This window comes from Neovison vison, chromosome 4 (genome assembly GCF_020171115.1).
Source record: "Neovison vison isolate M4711 chromosome 4, ASM_NN_V1, whole genome shotgun sequence".
Classification (NCBI taxonomy): Eukaryota; Metazoa; Chordata; class Mammalia; order Carnivora; family Mustelidae; genus Neogale; species Neogale vison.
The window spans coordinates 64,865,423-64,884,321 of record NC_058094.1 but is presented as its reverse complement, the minus strand read 5'-3'; the positions used below and the strand labels follow the sequence as shown (position 1 = coordinate 64,884,321).

The following is an 18,899-nucleotide window of genomic DNA, read 5'->3' as shown; positions in this document are numbered from 1 at the left end:
GTACATGCTTGCAAGTGCTCTCTTTCTTTATAATAAATAAATTAATTAAAAAAATAAAGTGCCACTGGTTTCAAATACAGAATTCCCTCCTACTCAGAGTGTTTTCTGGACTCTCTTCTGTTCCACTGATCTGTACTAGCCCCAAACTAACTGTTAACATTACTATACATTAGTTCCTTTTAGAAATAGAGTTGAAACAGAATGAAAATGGAAAGGAAACAGAACTACAGACTGAGAAGTGGATGGTATGTTGAATATCTAGACATGAAGAAAAGAGAGAAGGGGGTATGGTAACTCAGAAGGGGCAAAAGGATGTTGGTAGAAAAGTCATATGTATCTTAAGGATAGGAATGGACAATTTTAGGAGTTCTGAAGAAAAGGTAAAATAGATACAGAAATTTCTAAATAAAAAAAGTTCTTTAAATTAGTTCAAGCATACATGTATCATGAAGCAAATTTTAAAAACCTTTCTTCTCTACCTTGTGGGATTTTATAGTGAGCTAGAACAGAGTGTGGGAAAAAAAAAAGAGGTCTGGATGCCAGGCAGAGACGAATATTCGTGTTGGGATTCTCAGTCATTTCTCTGGGTTGTTTTCCAGCATTAAATACTTTTCCTTCCCTCGCTGCTACATTTCCTTTTCATGGGAACTGAATTCTCAAATAACTACTTAAACAGGAATAGTGTTCTGCACTTTAAATTTGGGAAATGACCAGTTTCCTGTGCCAGAGAAAAAATTGTGCTTGAGAATATTATCTATATAGTGTGCTTTGAACTTCCTGCTTAGCCTTTTCTTTCATTGTGCTGTGTTTTTTAAGTTATCTGATATCACTGTGAATTCCTGAGCAGCACAATATGAAGTATTATATTAGAGCCACAATAGTCTCCTGGCATCTCTGAATAAATATTTGTGCAATATTAAAAATAAGTTAATTGAGCCGGCATTTTATTGAGAAAAAATTTTCACAAGTATGTTCGTATAAACTCATGAACGGCCCTTGGAAATTCATTTTATCCCATATCGATCACCAACACCGGAAACATACTTTTATCTTATTAAATGCCACCCAAAGCTCTGAGATGTTTGAAATGCCCCTTTTTGTTATTAATTCAGAATGTAACGAAAGGTTCATTATTTCATCTGACTTTGAGCTCTTTTACAAATATTATGACTTATAATACATAAAAGAATAGATTTTAATTTTTATTTTATAATCTCACCTAATGCACCATGTTTGTTTAATGGTTCTCTTGGTGCTATAAAGAGTTGATAGCATTCAGAAGAGCTAAGGCAACTCCAAGAATATTAGTCTTCTTTTCTCTACCTGACTTTTCTCTAGATCTTTTTTTCAGATTGGCCTGTCATTTTACTTTATTTTAAACTATTAAATGTTTTTTTAATAAAGTGACTTTTTGGCAATAAATTTTTCTTGGCTTATATATTCCAAGTATCATTTGATTCATGATGATCTTGTGTTCCTTGTATTGTTTTGGGTGATTGATGTCTTTTTCCAGAATGGTCAGTGAGACACCAAACTTCAGGAAAAACCCAACTAAATAAATAAAATTAAGAAGTGCCTAATGTTTGTAGTCTGCTGTTTTGAAACCCCTCAGAGCTAATCCTCCTCAACACACCTATAAACACCTACCACACACCTACGCAGATACAGGATGTCTCATAGGCAGGGAATGCAGCCAAGGCTCTGAGCCTTGGTTTCCTCACACATTAAATTAGGTTAAAAATATTGTATTTTTTGATGTTTGGGTGGCTTAGTTGGCTGAGTCTCCGGCTTTTTGTTTTGACTCAGGTCACTATCTCAGGATCCTGGGGTAAGCCCCACATCCAGCTCTGCACTCAGCAAGGAATCTGTTTGATATTCTCTCTCTCTCTCTCTGCCCCTACCCCTGCTTATGGTTGCATGCTCTTTGGCTTTCTCTCTTTCTCTGTCTTGTTCTTGCTCTCTCTCAAATAAATAAATCTTTTTTAAAGAGTAATAGTACCTACCTCACAGAGAGGTGAAAAGAATTCACAGAGTAATTTTTGTCGACACTTTGCACAGTGTCAGTGCATAATCAGGGCCAAATAAATGCTAACTGGTATTTCTGCCACTACTGCTGCAACCACAGCATCAACTCTGGTAGATCTATTACATCTACTGTGGTTTTATTTATTCCTAACACTAGAGAAAAAAAAAAACTAAAGGGTAAACCCCCACCTCCCATTTTTGCTCCTCTCTTAACAGTAAATCAAGCCAACTAATGCTAACTTCAAGACAATTCCTTGGTTTCAAAACAAATAACTCAAGGTATTTGTTGGGGGGGTTGCTATTGTTTGTTAAAATATATGTATATTCCATATTGTCATATAATATTGGATCTTTTCTGCTCAGAACTCCAGGTTTGCCCTCAAATGTGGTTTATGTCAATCAATCTCTTCAGTCGTATTTTCTAAACATTTCAGAAATTTAAAAACTAACAAATGCAAAGAAGGTAGAAAAAATTAATTCAAGATCAAACTCTAAGGTGATTATAGAGACTGCAGCCCATCTATAATCCTTGAGAGGACTTAGAACACAAAGTACTAATAAAAGTTGAACAATGTATGTGGAGTAAGGCCACACTATGGCTTTGATTTCAGTTATCTGCTACATGATCTTGGTATGAACAGAACTCACACAGGATGATAAAGTAAAATGACAGGCCCATCTGAAAAAAAAACTGTAAACTTTATGTTAGAATTAACATCTAATGTAATTGTTAATGCCTTGAAAAAACAGATGTTGAGTAAATAGGCTTTAATTTTCTTCGTGCTTTTTCTTCAAGCTTTTTCTCTTCTCATCTGGGGACTTTTTCACTCTAATACTTTAAGACCAAGTGCCATTTTAAAACTTAGAACTCTGCGAGCTCAGTCAGGGAACCATGCGACTTGATCTCAGGGTGCTGAGTTCAAGCCCCATATTGGGTGTAGAGATTACTAAAAATAAACAAACTTTGAAAATAAAATCAAATATAAGTTAGAAGTGTGATATGATTACTATTAAAGAAAGCTTTATAAAAGCCAACAAGGCCTTGGCAAAACCTCAAGATCATGTGCTGAAAATTTAAAGGGCCACAGAGATTTCTAAGTCACAAAAATCAATAAAATGAATTTTATGTAAATTACATACCCATATTAGTGTTGAGAATAAAAAACAATTGCCATTTAATTTTGGTCTGGGGGTAACAGAGATTAGTGATGACTGCATGGAGTGAAGGGAACTTGTGGTTGCTTTTGCTCCAGGCTATTGCTACCATTCAGGAATGTGGAACCTGGGCTGATTTTTTTTTCCTGGTGTTTGAAGAGGCACTGTAATGATTGATTTTTATGTAAATGTTCTTATTTCCTTAAATGGTAGCAGCTGAAACAATATTTTAAACAATTGTGTTATGTTCAAAAATACCTCTACTGCTTTCAATCCGCTTTAGACTTAACTCATTGCCTTAAGTCAATGGAAGTTAAATATCCAAGAAAGATGGCTATTATTAATGTTTTTATGGGCTGAGTGGTGAGGATGAGATGGTAGGAATTGAAATCGCAAAAACTCACAAGAGAAAAACAAAAACAACAAAATAACAAAAATTGACAAAAAACACAATTCAGAAAAGTTTGCTTTTATTTTGGTATGTTATTGAAATCACTTAATAAATTTTCTGATTTTTACTCTCAATTTTATGCATCTCTGAGATTCCATTGATCATGGTTTTGGTTTTTCCTTCATCTTCTGTCCATTTTCACTAGTGGCTTTCTAGCCATGTTTTAACCACCCTTAAAATCTTGTGCTTTGTATGTAGTTAGAGTACCGATGACATGCTGATCCTTCATGAATTCTTTCCCCTCAGAGGTCCTGAAGAGCACAGTTCTGTCATGCTGCCTTTTAACACACTGAGGTCAAACAGAAGACACTAAATAATGTTTTAATTATCCTCAAATCCTGGGGAAGTTTCAGCCAAGGAAGTTTAAAAAGTATGGTTGTATGGTGAAAAATTATCTTTTGCCTAGATGTTGGTGATGTTAATTTTGAAATAATAGTTGTTTTGAGAAATAACAAAACATCTTTTGCTGGGAAATTGAGTACATATTAATAGGCTCTCAACAAATATGACATAATAAATCCTTTTGGTTCTGAATCATGAAAAAAACACCAACATTCCAAGGTTTTTTCCTCTGGATATTGACATACTGTTTGGTATCACTGTGATCTTTTTAGGCATCTATCTGAGTAACCCAGGGTGGCATATATTTTCCTTTAATGGTTTGTAGAGAGATAGATGTCCAAGAGGGTTAGTCTTCAGTGCTACTGAACGAGTGACAAGTGATTTATTATTCTCTCAGTTTTTGTAGTTTTGTATGGATGGAATGTTTTCATGGCAGTCTAGGGACAAACTAATATCTGTTCCAAAAGATGAAAACATGCTATCCATACATTTTCTGTAGCATCTTATAGTCTGATGGAGAATAGACATGAAAACTCAAAGTGTTTTATAATTGTTGTTCATTGTGTCTGAGTTGAAACTACACAACAAAGGGAGCTTTAAAAAAATCTGCTTTGTGGGACGCCTGGGTGGCTCAGTTGGTTAAGCAGCTGCCTTCGGCTCAGGTCATGATCCCAGCGTCCTGGGATCGAGTCCCACATTGGGCTCCTTGCCCGGCAGGGAGCCTGCTTCTCCCTCTGCCTCTGCCTGCCTCTCTGTTTGCCTGTGCTCGTTCTCTCTCCCTCTCTCTCTAACAAATAAATAAATAAAGTCTTTAAAAAAAAAATCTGCTTTGTTTGAAAGGAACTTTAAATATAAACTCTGCCTGATAATTTTATAAAAATGATGTGGACTTTTTACTTATAATCTAACAAAATCATTGAAATAAGAAGCTATATGGAGAAATATGGGACATTGCTAAAGCCCAGGAAGACAGAAAAAATTACTTATTTTTATAATGTAGCCCAGAGATGTTGATAATGCAGAAGATTTTAGTCTCAAATTTGTGAATTTCTTTAACAGTGCTATAGGTATTTTGGGATTGTATATACCAGGGGCGCTCAATTGCCACTGTGGTGGTGCTGAGTCATGGCAATGTGGAGAGACATTTTTGGTTGTTGCAACTGGGATGGTAGTTGCTGTTAGCATCTAGTCAGTGCAGGCCATGAAACTCTTAAACATCTTACATGTAAGGACAAACCCCACAACCAACATTTTTCTGGCACAAGTGTCCAGAGTGTTAATATTGAGATACCCTCGTATATGATGATGAAAAAGAAAAGGGGTTGTATGATATTCTTATATTCTAAGTTGCTGACGATTAGCTGTATTCTAATATCTGGAAAGATAATACACTAGGGGAATTAATACTACACAGTATGGTGGTCTTTAGAAACAAAGACCCTCTAGTGAAGAAAATATTTTTTACTTATACCACTAAACTTATTGAGTGCTTACCAAGTGCCAGGCATTGTTGGGAGACACTGGAGAAACCCGAGTGAACAAAACAGATAGACAGATAGAAGATAGCTCTTCACAGAGCTCTGGTATGAATGTGGGGGACTAGTAAACAAATACATAAAAGGGGACATGGAGGAGCAGGTAGTACCATAGGGTAGATAAAGTAGAGTAATGGGGTAGGTAGGTAGTGATGGGGGGTGGGAAAGGGAACACTTAGACTGGATGGCCAGGAGAGACCTGGAGCTTAGGAGTGAGTGACAGCAGGAGGCAGCCAGATGAAGAGGGTTTTAGGCAGAGGAAGCAGGTTGTGAAAAGGTGCCAAGGTGGAAGTAGGCGTGGCTTGTTGGGGAGGTGCAGAGAGGTGGCTGTGGTTGGGTAGTGGTCCAGAATGGGGAAGCTGGGATGAGACAGAATAGGAGAGGAGGGAGGGGCCAGCTCATGCTCATGTCTTTTTTAGGTTGAGAATATTCCATTGTCTGGATGTATGTATCCGTTTACTTACTGAAGGACATCTTGATTGCTTCCAACTTTTGTCAATTATGAATACAGCTGCTATGAACTTCCAGGTGCAGGTTTTGTTATGGATAAATTTTCAGCTCCTTTAGGTAACTTCTAAGGAACACCATTGCTGAATTGGCATGGTAAGAACATTTATGGTAAGAATATGCCAAATTGTTTCCCAAAGTGGCTGAATCAGTTTGCATTCCCACCAGCAATGAGTGAGAGTTTTTGATTAGTACCCATCCTGCCAGCCTTTGGCACTCTGAGTATTTTGGATTTTGTCCTTTCTGATAGGTGTGTAGTATCTCATTGTTGTTTTAATTTGCAGCTGCCTAATGACACAAGATTTGAACACCTTTTCATATGCTTATTTGCCATGAGTATATCTCTTCTTTGGTGAGGTGTCTGTTCAGTTCTGCCCATTCTTTAATTTCATTGTTGACTTTCTTATTGTTGAGTTTTACTTTGTACCTTTTGGACAATGGTTCTTTATCACATGTGTCATATAATTCTTAGGGAAATACTTTCTGGTTTGTGGCTTGTCTTCTCCTTCTCTTGTCATTCAGAGGGAAAGTTTTTAATTTTAATGATGTCTGGATTGTGAAGTATTTTTTTCATGGATCATGCCTTTGGTGTTATATCTAAAAAAGTCAAACCATATGTGGGGTCACCTAGAAATTTCCCCCATGTTAATTCTAGGCACTTTATGGTTTTGTATTTTTATTTAGGTCTGATCCATTTTGAGTTTGTTCTTCTGAAGGATGTAAGGTCTGTGTCTAGATTATTATTATTATTATTTTTTGTCTTTTTACATGTGGATGTCCAGTTGTTCCCAGCACTGTTTGTTATAAAGACTATGTTTTCTCCATTGTATAGCATAGCCTTTGCTCCTTTGTCAAAGCTTAGTTGACTGTATTTGTGTGAGTCTGTTTCTGGGCTCTCTGTTGTATTTCATTTATCTATTTGTTCTTTAACCAAATCCATACTGTTTTGATCATGGCTTTGTAATAAGCCTTGAAATCAAGGCTTCAAGTGTCAGTCTTCTTTTTTCTTATTTTTTAGTACTGTTTTGGCTATTCTGAGTCTTTCATTCTCCATATACATTTATAAATCATTTTGTTGATATCCACAAAAGAACTTGCTAGAATTTTGATTAAAGTTGTGTTAAATCAGGTTGGGAAGAGCTAGCATCTTGACATTACCGAGTCTTCCTATCCATTAATGTGGACTATTTTTCTCCATTTATTTAGTCTTTTTTGGTATATTTTTATCAGAGTTTTGTGGCTTTCCTCCTGTTGTACATATTTTGTTAGATTTATACCTATGTATTTCATTTTTGGAGGTGCTAATATAAATGGTATTGTGTTCTTAATTTCAATTCCATTTGTTCATTGCTGGCACAGAGGAAAGTGAGTGAATTTTATATATTAACCATGTATCCTACAACTTTGCTATAATTGCTTCTAAGTTCCAGGAGGTTTTTTTGTCGATTCTTTGCATTTCCCACATAGACAATCATATCATTTGTGAACAAAGAGAGTTTTATTTTTCCTTTCCAACCTATATGCCTTTTACTTCCCTTTTTGTCTTATTGTATTAGCTAGGAAATAGAGGACAATGCTGAAAAGGAGTTGTGACAGGAGACATTCTTGCCTTGGTCCTGATTGTAATGGGAAATTTTCTAGTTTCTCACCATTATATATGATGTTAGCTGTAGGGTTTTTTTAAAAGATTTTTTAAAATAATGTTGAGGACATTCCCTTGTATTCTTAGTTTACTGAGTATTTGCAATCAGTGGGTGTTGGAATTGTCAAATGCTTTTTTCTTCATCTTTTGATCAGATCATATGATTTTTCTTTTTAGACTGGTAATGTGATGGGTTTCATTAACTGATTATAGAATTTTGAACCAGCTTTGCATACCTATGGTAAATTCCCCTTGGTTGTGGAGTACAATTGTTTTTAGACATTTATGGCTTTTATTTGTGAATATTTTGCTTAGAACTTTTATACTTATAAGAGATATTGGTCTGTTATTTTCTTGTGAAGTTTTTGGTTTTGGTATTAGGGTCATGCAGGCCTCATAAAACAAGTTAGGAAATGTTTCTTCTACTCCTGTCTTCTGAAAGAGATTGTAGAGACTTGGTATAATTTAAATGTTTGGTAACATTTAATAATTATTATTTTTCAATGTGTGTAGATATGTTTTTATTATTACAGTAAGGTCATTGCTCAGTTTTAGCACCTAGCTTCTATGTTTATTATGTTTATTGCATATTGTCTGCCTCCTCCCGCTAGAATAAGAGCAGAAATTCTTGACTATTTTGCTTATTGATATGTTTTATATGACTAAAACAGTGGTTCTCAACGTGTGCTTTGCAGGTTTTTGGGGTTTTGCAAAATCCTTTTGGAGAATATATAAGGTCAAAGCTATTCTCGTGGTAATACTAAGACTTTATTTGCTTTCTCCCCCCCTCCCACACTGTGCTGTTGCTTACACTGGTGGGGGAAAATCAGTCATGGTAAAACTGCTGATGTTTTAGTGTGACTTGAGCAGTGGCACCAAACTCGACTAGTACCCACTACATACTTCCTTGTCCTCACTCATGAGGGAGTGACAAGGGGATGCCAATTTCACTTAAAGCTGTAAAAATTATGAGTTTTATTAAGTCCTGACTCTTGAGCATGTGCCTTTTTAATATTCTGTGTGATGAAATGGGAAGTATACCTAGTACTTCTGCTGCATACTCAAAAATATGGTTGTCTCCAGGGACTAGAATTTGTGATTGAGTTGCTGCGGAACATTATATTTACTTGAAATAACAACTGTAAGATAAACTATGTTTTGGTTTCAGGGCATTCGGGCATTTGGCAGATAGTTTTTTTTTTTTTTTCAAAAAAGAATGAAGTAAGCTTGTCACCTCAAGGAAAACAACTGATAGTATTTGTTGATGATGATAAATTCAAGTTTGCAAGTGAATTTCGAGTTTTAGAAAATTTACATCTATGAGCTGGATACTTTCCTAATAGTTACAGATTTTTCTAATGAGTTGGATACTGATACGAACTCTTGTGATGGTGGGTTTCCTTTGATATTAAATAACAAAATTTGTTAATATCTTGAAGATATGTTTAACTCCCAGTGAATCATTGCTAAAAAAACTTACAGCATCAAGCATATATAATAGATCCCTTCAAACTGCAGATAGATCAGTTGGTTTTAATGCTACAGAGTGTGGAGAGTTCACTGATATGGTTGGTTTCAGATTAAAAATCATGACTACTCTTTAAGAAATGACCACTTACTGAGGTTTGGTGTTGTATTAAAGAAGAATATGCACAGCTATCTGAAAATGTTATAGCAATGAACATGTCTGTGTGACTTTTAAGAGTGATCTACTGTGCATGTCTGAGGGATAGAGTGGGGAAGAAAAAAAATGAGTTGAAGGAGATAAATTAGTACATCAGAATTATAAAGTAAACTGGTACATTCTGAGAATAAAATTCATCGTGGAGTTTGCCTTACCCTTTGAGCAAGCAGTGACCCAGATGGGCAGACATGGAGGAAGGGAATTGCTGTCTTCTCTCTCTTATATCCTTATGAGTTTTCTTCCTTCTTTTACTTTCTTGGTAGCACATTTGTGACATTTTTAGCTTTCTTAAGCTTTAATTAATAAATGGCATTTACCCCATTTTACCAAATATATGGTAGTAAAAAAACAATATGGAAGAAAATGAAGAGGAGATGAAGAGTTCTGTTCTTGGTGTAGGGAAAGAGAAGCCCCTGACTGCAGCAAATCTAGGAATGTGTTGTGTAATCATTGTTAGGGGAATGCTGGCAAACTGAGCTCATGCTGACACACCTGCAAGCTGGAAGGTACAAGAAGGGGCAACTGTGAGCCTCATCTCTTCCAAATGCAATGTAGTCTATCTTAGCTCACTGGTCTCTGCATCTCCCTAGCCTTCAGACATTATTATGCCCCGTTTATGCAGCCCATATTTGAGGTTCATGGTTCAAAGGGTATCCTGTGGTGTGATGATCAGTAACACCAAGTGGCAGATCCAGAGGTTATTGTGCATAGAGGGAGCTGACATAGGGTTTGAAAATGAAGAAGAAATAACTGAACCCATTTTTGCTATTGAGACTCACTTATTTCTTCACAGTCTGTTTCTTTAGTCTTTGGAAGAATAAACTCATAGGAGTGTTCATCACTCCATGATGATGACTCCATGATAGAGACTCCATGTGGTCTCTAAACCAACTGCATCAGAATCATCTGGGGAACTTACCAAAGTGCAGATTTCTGGGTCCTTATCTAGTCTGCTGAGTCAGACCTTCTGGGGATAGGGCAAACTGCAATCAAGAAACTCTCCAAATTTCATGCACAATAAAAAGCTTGAGAACCATTGGCATTACAAGCTTTTTCCAGTACTTATTTTCAACATATTCATATCAAAGTGAAGATGACCTAATTCTGATGAAACTCTGGACCAAAGGGAATTAATGAATGCAGAGATAAAACAGCATATGAAATCCCTCATGTATTTTTGTATTTAGAGTATTAATGCTTCTTTGACTGATTGGAGAAAAATTAAATGCTCCAATTACAAAGTCTGAAAGGACTTTGTAGATGCTGGTTGTTACAAGAGGATTCTGAAAGCACGTTATTTTTCTTTATCTTAAGGATGGTAGACTTACGTGTTTTGTCAAGAATGTCAGTTTTTGTGATTTTGTGCTCTAGGCAAACTATTTGAAATCTGACTAAATGGTGTGTATAAAATGAAGCTCTTAGGAAGATAAATGCCTCATGAGAAATGTTAACAATTTCCAGGTTTTCTTTCATATACAGTTAAACAAAAAGTTCCATGTTGTCAGAGTCTAAGAAGATAAAAAGTCAGGTGAAGATACAGTTCACTTTCTTAATTTCTATGTGCCTTTCTAACTCATATTTTGATCCATTTGTACTGTTTCCTTTTTTAATTCATGGGCTTCAGAATGTGACTGAGTTCAGCTCCTAAGAAAAGGTTTATAAATGTAGAGGTGAACTTTCGGTTTTGCTTGCATGAGAGGTTACCTGTTTACTGTGTGGTCAACACGAAATGTAAACTAGGCGACTACACCACCACGTTATTTTAAGACTAAGTGGAAAGAACTGATGGAGCCTTTTTGATATGAACATACAAAACCAAATCTAAAATTAAAATGAGACTGATAGTGATTAAAATGGGCAAAGTAAGAAAATTTGAAATTTCTTTTCATGAGCAATTTTACTTAACTGTAGATAATAGTTCAAAAATCATATTACATGTTTCCAATTAAAAAAACAAGGTGACATCCATTACTTTCTTATTAAGTTTATTTAATTCAGCCAAATTATTTCATTCTGTTGAGGCTATTAGTATTGATGTGGCTTTGTAGTTATAGACTGAAACATGAACTAACTGAATCGGGAATAGAGATGAGTTTGAAGCTAATGCTAGGAATGAGGTCCTATGGCTCATTTGTTTTGTTTCTTTTAAATAGTTTTGCTTTTCTTTTTACTAATGTTACAGTATGCTCACAGCCAAATATTCTGTGCATAAGGAGCTATACAAAGGTCACTTTAACCACTGTTGCATTTTGCTATGTGCTACATATTTTTTCTTAGTATGAATGCACACTGCCATTACACAAGTATATTTATGCCTATATGCTTGTATGTAATATGTATATGTGGGTACATATATGTGTGTACCTATCAAGAAAGCTGTTTGATAAATTTGTTCATGAAACAATATTTTATAGACATCTATCTACACATATTTCTATGAAATTTTTGTCACATTCCATTTATGATTATAGTTCTGCATAGTATTTTGTAATTTGCATGTACCATAATATAAATGATTCCCTTATTAATGGGCATTTAGGTTGTTTCCAATATTTTCACTTTTGTAATTAATATTTCATCCTGTCTGAAAGTTTTCTTGGGATAAATTCATGGAGGTAAGAATTTCTGGGTTAAAGGGTATGCCCTTTTAAAAATTTGAGATATATGGTCAAGTTGTTCCCAGAAATGTTGTGCCATTTTATACCCCCCCTTTTTTTAGAGAGGGAGGGGGAGGGGCAGAGGAGAGGGAGAAAGAGAATCTTAAGTAGGCTTCACACTCAGCCCAGAGCCTGTGGGTGGCTCCGTCTCACAACTCAGAGATCAGGACCTGAGCTGAAATCAAGAGTTGGATGCTTAACCAACTGAGCCACCGAGGCGCCCCTGTGCCATTTCATATTCTTACTCCAGTGTGCTTGAGGGTGATAACTTTGGAATATTATGAGTAATACTGGGTTTTCTTAATCTCTTAAGTCTTTGTAAATATAGCATGTCAAAAATGGGATTCTTACTTTAATCTTCATTTGTTTGATATAGTATCCAGAGGTTCCCTGGAGACTCTGTGTGCCCTGGGGATTGATGGGCTGTGTAGTCATACCCCAACTTGGCTGGTAGTGCTTGAAGTTCTTAAGACAGACAAGGGAAGCAATGATTTCACCTGGTTACTAGGTGGTTAATGAGCAATGTCTTGAAGACACAAGCCAGATTTGCTGGATGGAAGGTCACTTCTCCATTTCCTTCCAAACTTTCTCTTTTAAGACCCAATATAAATAGCTCTTTCTACTCTTTTCTTCCTTTGCAAAAATAATAGCTTACTTGGTCATGGGTCCAAGCTTAATTAATGACTTATTAAGGAGAGTCCAGATCTTTGAAATACTAAGACACTTTTTTGCATACCATAGGGCTTTGAAGAGCCCTGACCTGATCCCAGAAATTCAAAATCTGGCTTTCTAAAACTTGGGAGCGGGTAGTTAGGAAGTGAAGGGAAATCGTTTCCTTCCTTCTTGAAGAGTCACTTTCTTTCTCTCTTTCTCTTTCATTCTCTTTCTATCTTTGACTCCCTACTTCCTTCCCTCAGTTTGTCTCAGTTCCAAAGGATCACCTTGGAATTTCTGAACCCCCCCCTTTTTTTAAATCAGAAGTCCCATTTTTCATTAGGTTTTGGTGTGTTGTACTTCACAAGACTTTGAAGTTTAGGAAACATTTGACTCCTAACTGTTTACCACAGAACATTGAGATCGTGGTGGATAAATTTAGTTCATATAAACATGATCACTTTTGGTCTTGCCCCCAAATTCTGAAGGATATAATTCCCAGGGAGAAACCTCCGTGAACCAGGGTTTCACCTTTTACAACAAAACTATTATTCTTAGTAGTTATTGGGTTTTTAAACTCTGGTTTTGTATAAAAAATTTAGTTCTAATCAACACCCCGTTATTTTATTAACCTAATATTGCCTTCACAATATCTTTTTGTTTGTTTGTTTCATGCAGGCATTCTTACACCGAATGAACCAGTGTGCTGCATCAAAAATTGATAAAAATGTAACAGAAGAAACAGTGAAGGTGAGGAGGCACAGTTGGCCCTCAACCCAAGCACACATTCCCTTTTAGTTAAAATTTCTTCTGTGGGATGTTACTCTAGGCTTTTCAGCTTCTCCTCAGTTCCATTGTAAGTTCTGCACCAGTCACTTCTGTGAGCGACCCTGAGATAAAGGGATAAAGGGTTTGGGAAAAGAAACAGAGAGTGATGAGGATGGCGTAGAAGACATGGAACAATTTTTTGCCGAGGCCTTTGGACAGCTTGAAAAAAGGAAGAAAACAAACCCACCACCAAGAACCCCAGTGTCTATGAGCAGTGGGGAGCAGAGCCCTAAGTGGGAGCATTGCCAGAGGTGACTTAGGAAGGCAAGATGTGGACAAATGTGACTTCCAATCTTTGATCACCAAAGAGTAAATGATTTGTGTGGTTCCGTGGTGCAGAAAATGTCTGCATAATGTCCCCAACTCAGAAACACCTGTATAAGCCTTTCCTTTTAGGCTGTAGGAAAGGAAAATGATGAAGAGTTTTGTAAAGGAGGAGGTAAATGAAAATTAATTGCACTACTGTTATTATTCATTTAAGCTGCCTAAATTATTATTGATGTTTATTTTTGGTGCTAATTTGCTGTTTTATTTTACCAAAAAAAAAAATTTCCCAAGGATTTTTATAGGCTCTTCTGACTATTTTTTTCATAAACTAAAAATAAACTTTCAAATTATCTTACCATGGAGCATTTTAGTTTGTGTGCTTTAGGTCGCAAGCAAAAGACACATTATTCCAATGACTTGAAGATACTTCAGCTCTCATTTGGGGACTCCAGACAGAAGAGAAGGTTCAGGACCTGTGACTCAGGGAGGTTGATAAGATTGCCAGGTTCTGTCTAGCTCTTCACTTTGCCATCCAGGTTATCCACTTTGCCCCAGGCCTGGCTCCTCTCATCCCTGCAAAATGACCTTGTAGCTGTCCAAGCTATCACTTCCAGACACAGCACCTTTCCAGAGGGGAAGCTGTCCATTCCAGGATGCCGTTCCAGAGACCAAAGAAGCATTTGCCCCCAAAAGCCTGCCAGCAAATCTGCCTGCACTATGTTACCTGCTGCCCATTCTCACTAATGGGTTGGGGACTGGCTTGGATTTAGTCACTTGGGCTTTTCCTGAGAGCCAGGAATGGGTTCCTGGTTCCCAGAGCTGTGTAGGAGTAGAAAGGATGTCCAGACAAAATTGGTCCTCTGTCCTCTGGGTGGGTGGAAAGGATAAGCATGCCCTGAAATTTTTAGCTTGGAAAGAGAATACCATCCTCTCATGGACTTTGTTTTGACCTGCTTCACTATTGCACTTATTATATTTATTTGTAGATGCTGTTCTCAAACATTGAAGATATCCTTGCTGTACATAAGGAATTTTTAAAAGTCGTGGAAGAATGCCTGCATCCAGAACCTAACGCTCAACAAGAAGTGGGAACCTGCTTTCTTCACTTTGTAAGATCAATTTCTGTTTATTTTAGAAGCTCTGCCCCACCCCACCCCCCAGATTTTAAGGTTTAGCTTTTGGCACAGTAGCATGTGAGAACTCTGTGTAGAAGTAAAATGTAACACCGAAAGTTTGGGGTCTTTTAAGGCCAATGAAATCTTCCACTGAGAGCCAGAAAAAGGGTGAGGGCCTCACATCATCCATTTTATTCAGTGAAGAATAAACAGCCTTTTCTTTTTCCCAACAAGTTAGTTCTTCGCATCCTCTGTAGCTTTGAATCCTAATGAATATTCAGGCTGTTCATAATGAATGGATTTTTATGTTTCTCCCAAACATAGAGCATTTCCCTTTTGAGGCAGAAAATCCTTACTCTTATAATGGCGTGATGAGCCTTTTGTGAGTCAGAATGTTCCCTTGTTAATCGGCTGGTGACAAGCCTGCAGGTGAATGAGCTGTGTCACTCTAGGTACACAGACGCCGGAGTCTCAGTGTTTCTCAAGGGTAGTTTCTCAGAAGGTTGTACTGAGTGGTGCAGAAGAATAACCAGTCAGTCCTCAGTTGTTTCATATTACACATCATGCTCGTGTAATTGTTTCTGTCTCTTCGGACAGAATAGTTGAAATTATTTGTGCAATTGATTTATAAAGTAAAAAGTCACCTATAAAATGAAAATTATTTTCAGAACTAAAGGGCATTCATAGCAAAAAAAAAAATAGTGCTGCTATTTATAGCATTCCACTGATGCTAATTTTCAGAACATCCACCTGAATTCCTTTCTGTACCAAAATGCTATATAATTGATGTTTCATTTAAAAATGCATGAGTATTTTGTCACAGAAGTCAATTTTTGTTTATTTTTATTTCTCTTTAGCCTTTAGAAAGGTAATGGTATATAGTCTCTAGGTCTGTAATTCTGTATGGAGTGGGCAGAGCTGCATATGTTCTTTTTATAATCAGGAAATATTTCATAAAGGTAATTAATATTAAATGGAGAGAGGCTCCTTGGCGTAGGAAGATCAAGCCATTCTTTCCTTGGGTATGACTGGAAACCACGCATGCTTGTGTCCACTTAATCCAGACTGTTCTTTTTCATGAAGGAATTCACATCTTCTGCCAGCTGGAGCATTTGCTGCCTTAGTCCAGGGCCTCACATGGGAATCTTGCATTCTGACATCCATTTCCTCAGTAACACACTATGAATCTGTCATCCATGAATTTAGCTAAACTATTTCTGAAGTGTATTTCATTCTGGGTCATACCATCTCTTGAAATAAGTAACTCAATATATTTTTTGCTGGCTATATAAAATAGAACTCAGTGTTGCTTTCTAAATGTATGTCATGGAAATTCCAGAGGGTGTTCTTTGGTTCTAATATTTGATCAATACATTTTCTGTGTCTTTCTCCTATTGGAGCTGCTTTGGTAGATACTAATCCTAGCCACTGAGAGAAAAATCTAATTACAGAAGGATGCTTAGAGGTCATGGTGGTGAAATGACTCCCTTTTTAAAAGCACCCCTTCTGTGGCAAATGCGAAGGCTATTTATTTTGTTCCTACTGGATCACTTTTAGTGAGAGCTATAAAAACTAGAAGATTTTTATGTTAATCCTGAATCTGCCTACCACTGCCCATTATGGATTGCCCTTGCAATTTCCACCCAGTGGTCTTAATTTTGTGTTTTGGAGCTACACAGTGTTGTAAGTCCCATTACAGTATGACAGCTGTCTGAAAGTAGCTACCATTTCCTTACTTTATTATACTAACAAATCATTCTGCTTGAAATGACCTCTCATACTTTGTCACAGAGAGTCTCATATTAGAGTAGAGTCTCCAAAGTCCATCATTATCTTAGTCACTTGTTGCTGACTATTCTCTTGTTTGTCCGTGTCCCTCCTAAACACAGCTGTCCAGATTGGTGCATGTGAACTGCAGGGTACTAGGTCTCTCTACTCCTGCATGATCAGGCACATGCTTTTTCCTGTTCCTAAAATGCTTTCTTCCCTCACCCTGCCTGGGAATGATGGATTCATCTCTCTGAACCTTGCTCAGATACTACTTTTTTTTTTTTTTTTTTAAGCTGCATCTGAACCCTCTCAGGAAAGCTAAGTACTCTCTTCTCTGTAATTTGCTACTATTGGGCTCATTTACTTAGTATTGTGTATATCATATTGGATTCTAGTTAATATAAACTTTTTTCCTAGATTATTCTTCTTGAATCAGAGAAAATTGATAAAGTGTGCTTAGATACATAGATAGAGTAGAGCTCCCAACATATAGTAAATGCTTTGGATACATGAAGTATGTTCACAAACATCACACAGGTTAATCTTTCCAAATAGCTACTACCATGACTCTCTCTAACTTATCCTTATTCGAATTCACAGAAAGACAAGTTTCGTATCTATGATGAATATTGTAGTAACCATGAGAAGGCACAGAAATTGCTTCTCGAACTTAACAAAATAAGAACAATCCGCACATTTCTTTTGGTAAGTATATATATGAGTGTTACCATATGCTGTGATTTGTTGCTAGGCCGTCTAAGGAACCAAGGACTAGCATCAGTGTGGTGTAAAAATTACTCATGGGACAATACTTTAAATGTGTCCAGGCTAGGAGACTAGAGTCCCAAAAGACTCTAATTGTAAGAAGGGAGAGTTGGCAGAAGCTCATGGATGGGAAAACACTGATAATGCCCTCTCCTGGCTAACTGAATTGTTTGTGAGAACCACAGATTGCTTAGTAAGAGAAGACGTTTATGCCAGAGTTCATCATCGCTTTTATATCCCTCAGCTCCCTGGGGTTTTATTTACTTTTGTTAAGAGAGCTGTAAGTGGGGCAGTCACAGGAAGGAAGCAGATCCTGGGTATGGTAGAAAAGAAATTTAAAGATTGACATTTCTTCTGCATAAATTCCTTACTCACTTTCCATAGAAAGAATAAGAATCTATGTTTCATTTCTTCAGGATAGCAGGATAGCAGAAATGCATATTTTGGTAGTAATTTAGACAATTTAATTGCCAGTGAGGACCACATTGTAAGTGTACAATTCAATAATATTTAGCCAATTGTGTAGTGGAGGAACCATCCCCACTACCCAGTTATAGAGATTTCTAGCAACCTGAAAAGTCCCTCATGCCTGCTCATGGCCCATCTCTACAACCCCTGTAAACTTTAGGCAATCATTGATTTATTTTCAATCTCTGTAGTTTGCCTTTTCTGGATAGTTCTTACAAATGGAATCCTTCAATGTAATATTTTACACCTGGTTTCTTTTACTGAGTAAAATGTTTTGAGGTTCATCCCCATTGTGACATGTATCCATATGCCATTCATTTTATTGCTGGATAGTATTCATTGTACGGCTGTACCATATTTTATTTATCCATTTGCCGATGTATGGACTTTGGTCAGCAAGCAGGTATGATTAGTGATGGGCCTTTCCTAGATTATTCTTCTTGAATCAGAGAAAATTGAGAGAGGTATTAGTATAGAGAGAGTCAGGAAATGTCCAGTTTGAACTGTTTTATAAACGATGCTGCGATGAACATTCATGTACAAGTCTTTGTGTGGATACTTTCATTCTCTTGGATGGATGCTAAGAGTGGAATTGCTAGGTCATAGTAAGTGTATATTTAAGAAACTGCCAAAATGACTCTGCCATACACACCAGCAATGTACGTTTCCAGTTTCTTTATATCTTTGCAAACACATGGTATTACCAGTTGCAATTATAGCTGGGTTAGTGGATGTGTAGTTTATCTCAAAATTATTTTTATTTGCATTTCTCTCATGACCATTGATATCAGGCATGCTTTCAATAATCTTATCAGACATTCATATATCCTGTTGGTGAAATGCTTATTCAAATCTTTTGTTCCATTTTTAAATTGAGATGTTTATCTTATATTGAGCTATAAGTGTTCTTTATTTTTGACACAGATTCTGTATCTGACATATAATTTGTGAATATTTCCACTTGGTGTGGTTTGTTTAAAAATGTTATCTTTTGGAAATCAAAATTCTTACATTTTGTTGAAGTAGGATTTATT

At 36.6% G+C, this 18,899-nt stretch overlaps 1 protein-coding gene across 1 annotated transcript in view; it reads left to right on the top strand.

Annotated features, from left to right (window-relative positions):
- PREX2 (phosphatidylinositol-3,4,5-trisphosphate dependent Rac exchange factor 2) overlaps positions 1-18,899 on the top strand; it is a 297,053-nt gene that overhangs the window by 50,452 nt on the left and 227,702 nt on the right. Inside the window, exons 2-4 of the mRNA XM_044245489.1 lie at positions 13,331-13,402; positions 14,734-14,856; positions 17,233-17,337. Of these exons, the coding sequence (XP_044101424.1) occupies positions 13,331-13,402; positions 14,734-14,856; positions 17,233-17,337 (300 nt within the window). The remainder of the gene's footprint in view (positions 1-13,330; positions 13,403-14,733; positions 14,857-17,232; positions 17,338-18,899) is intronic.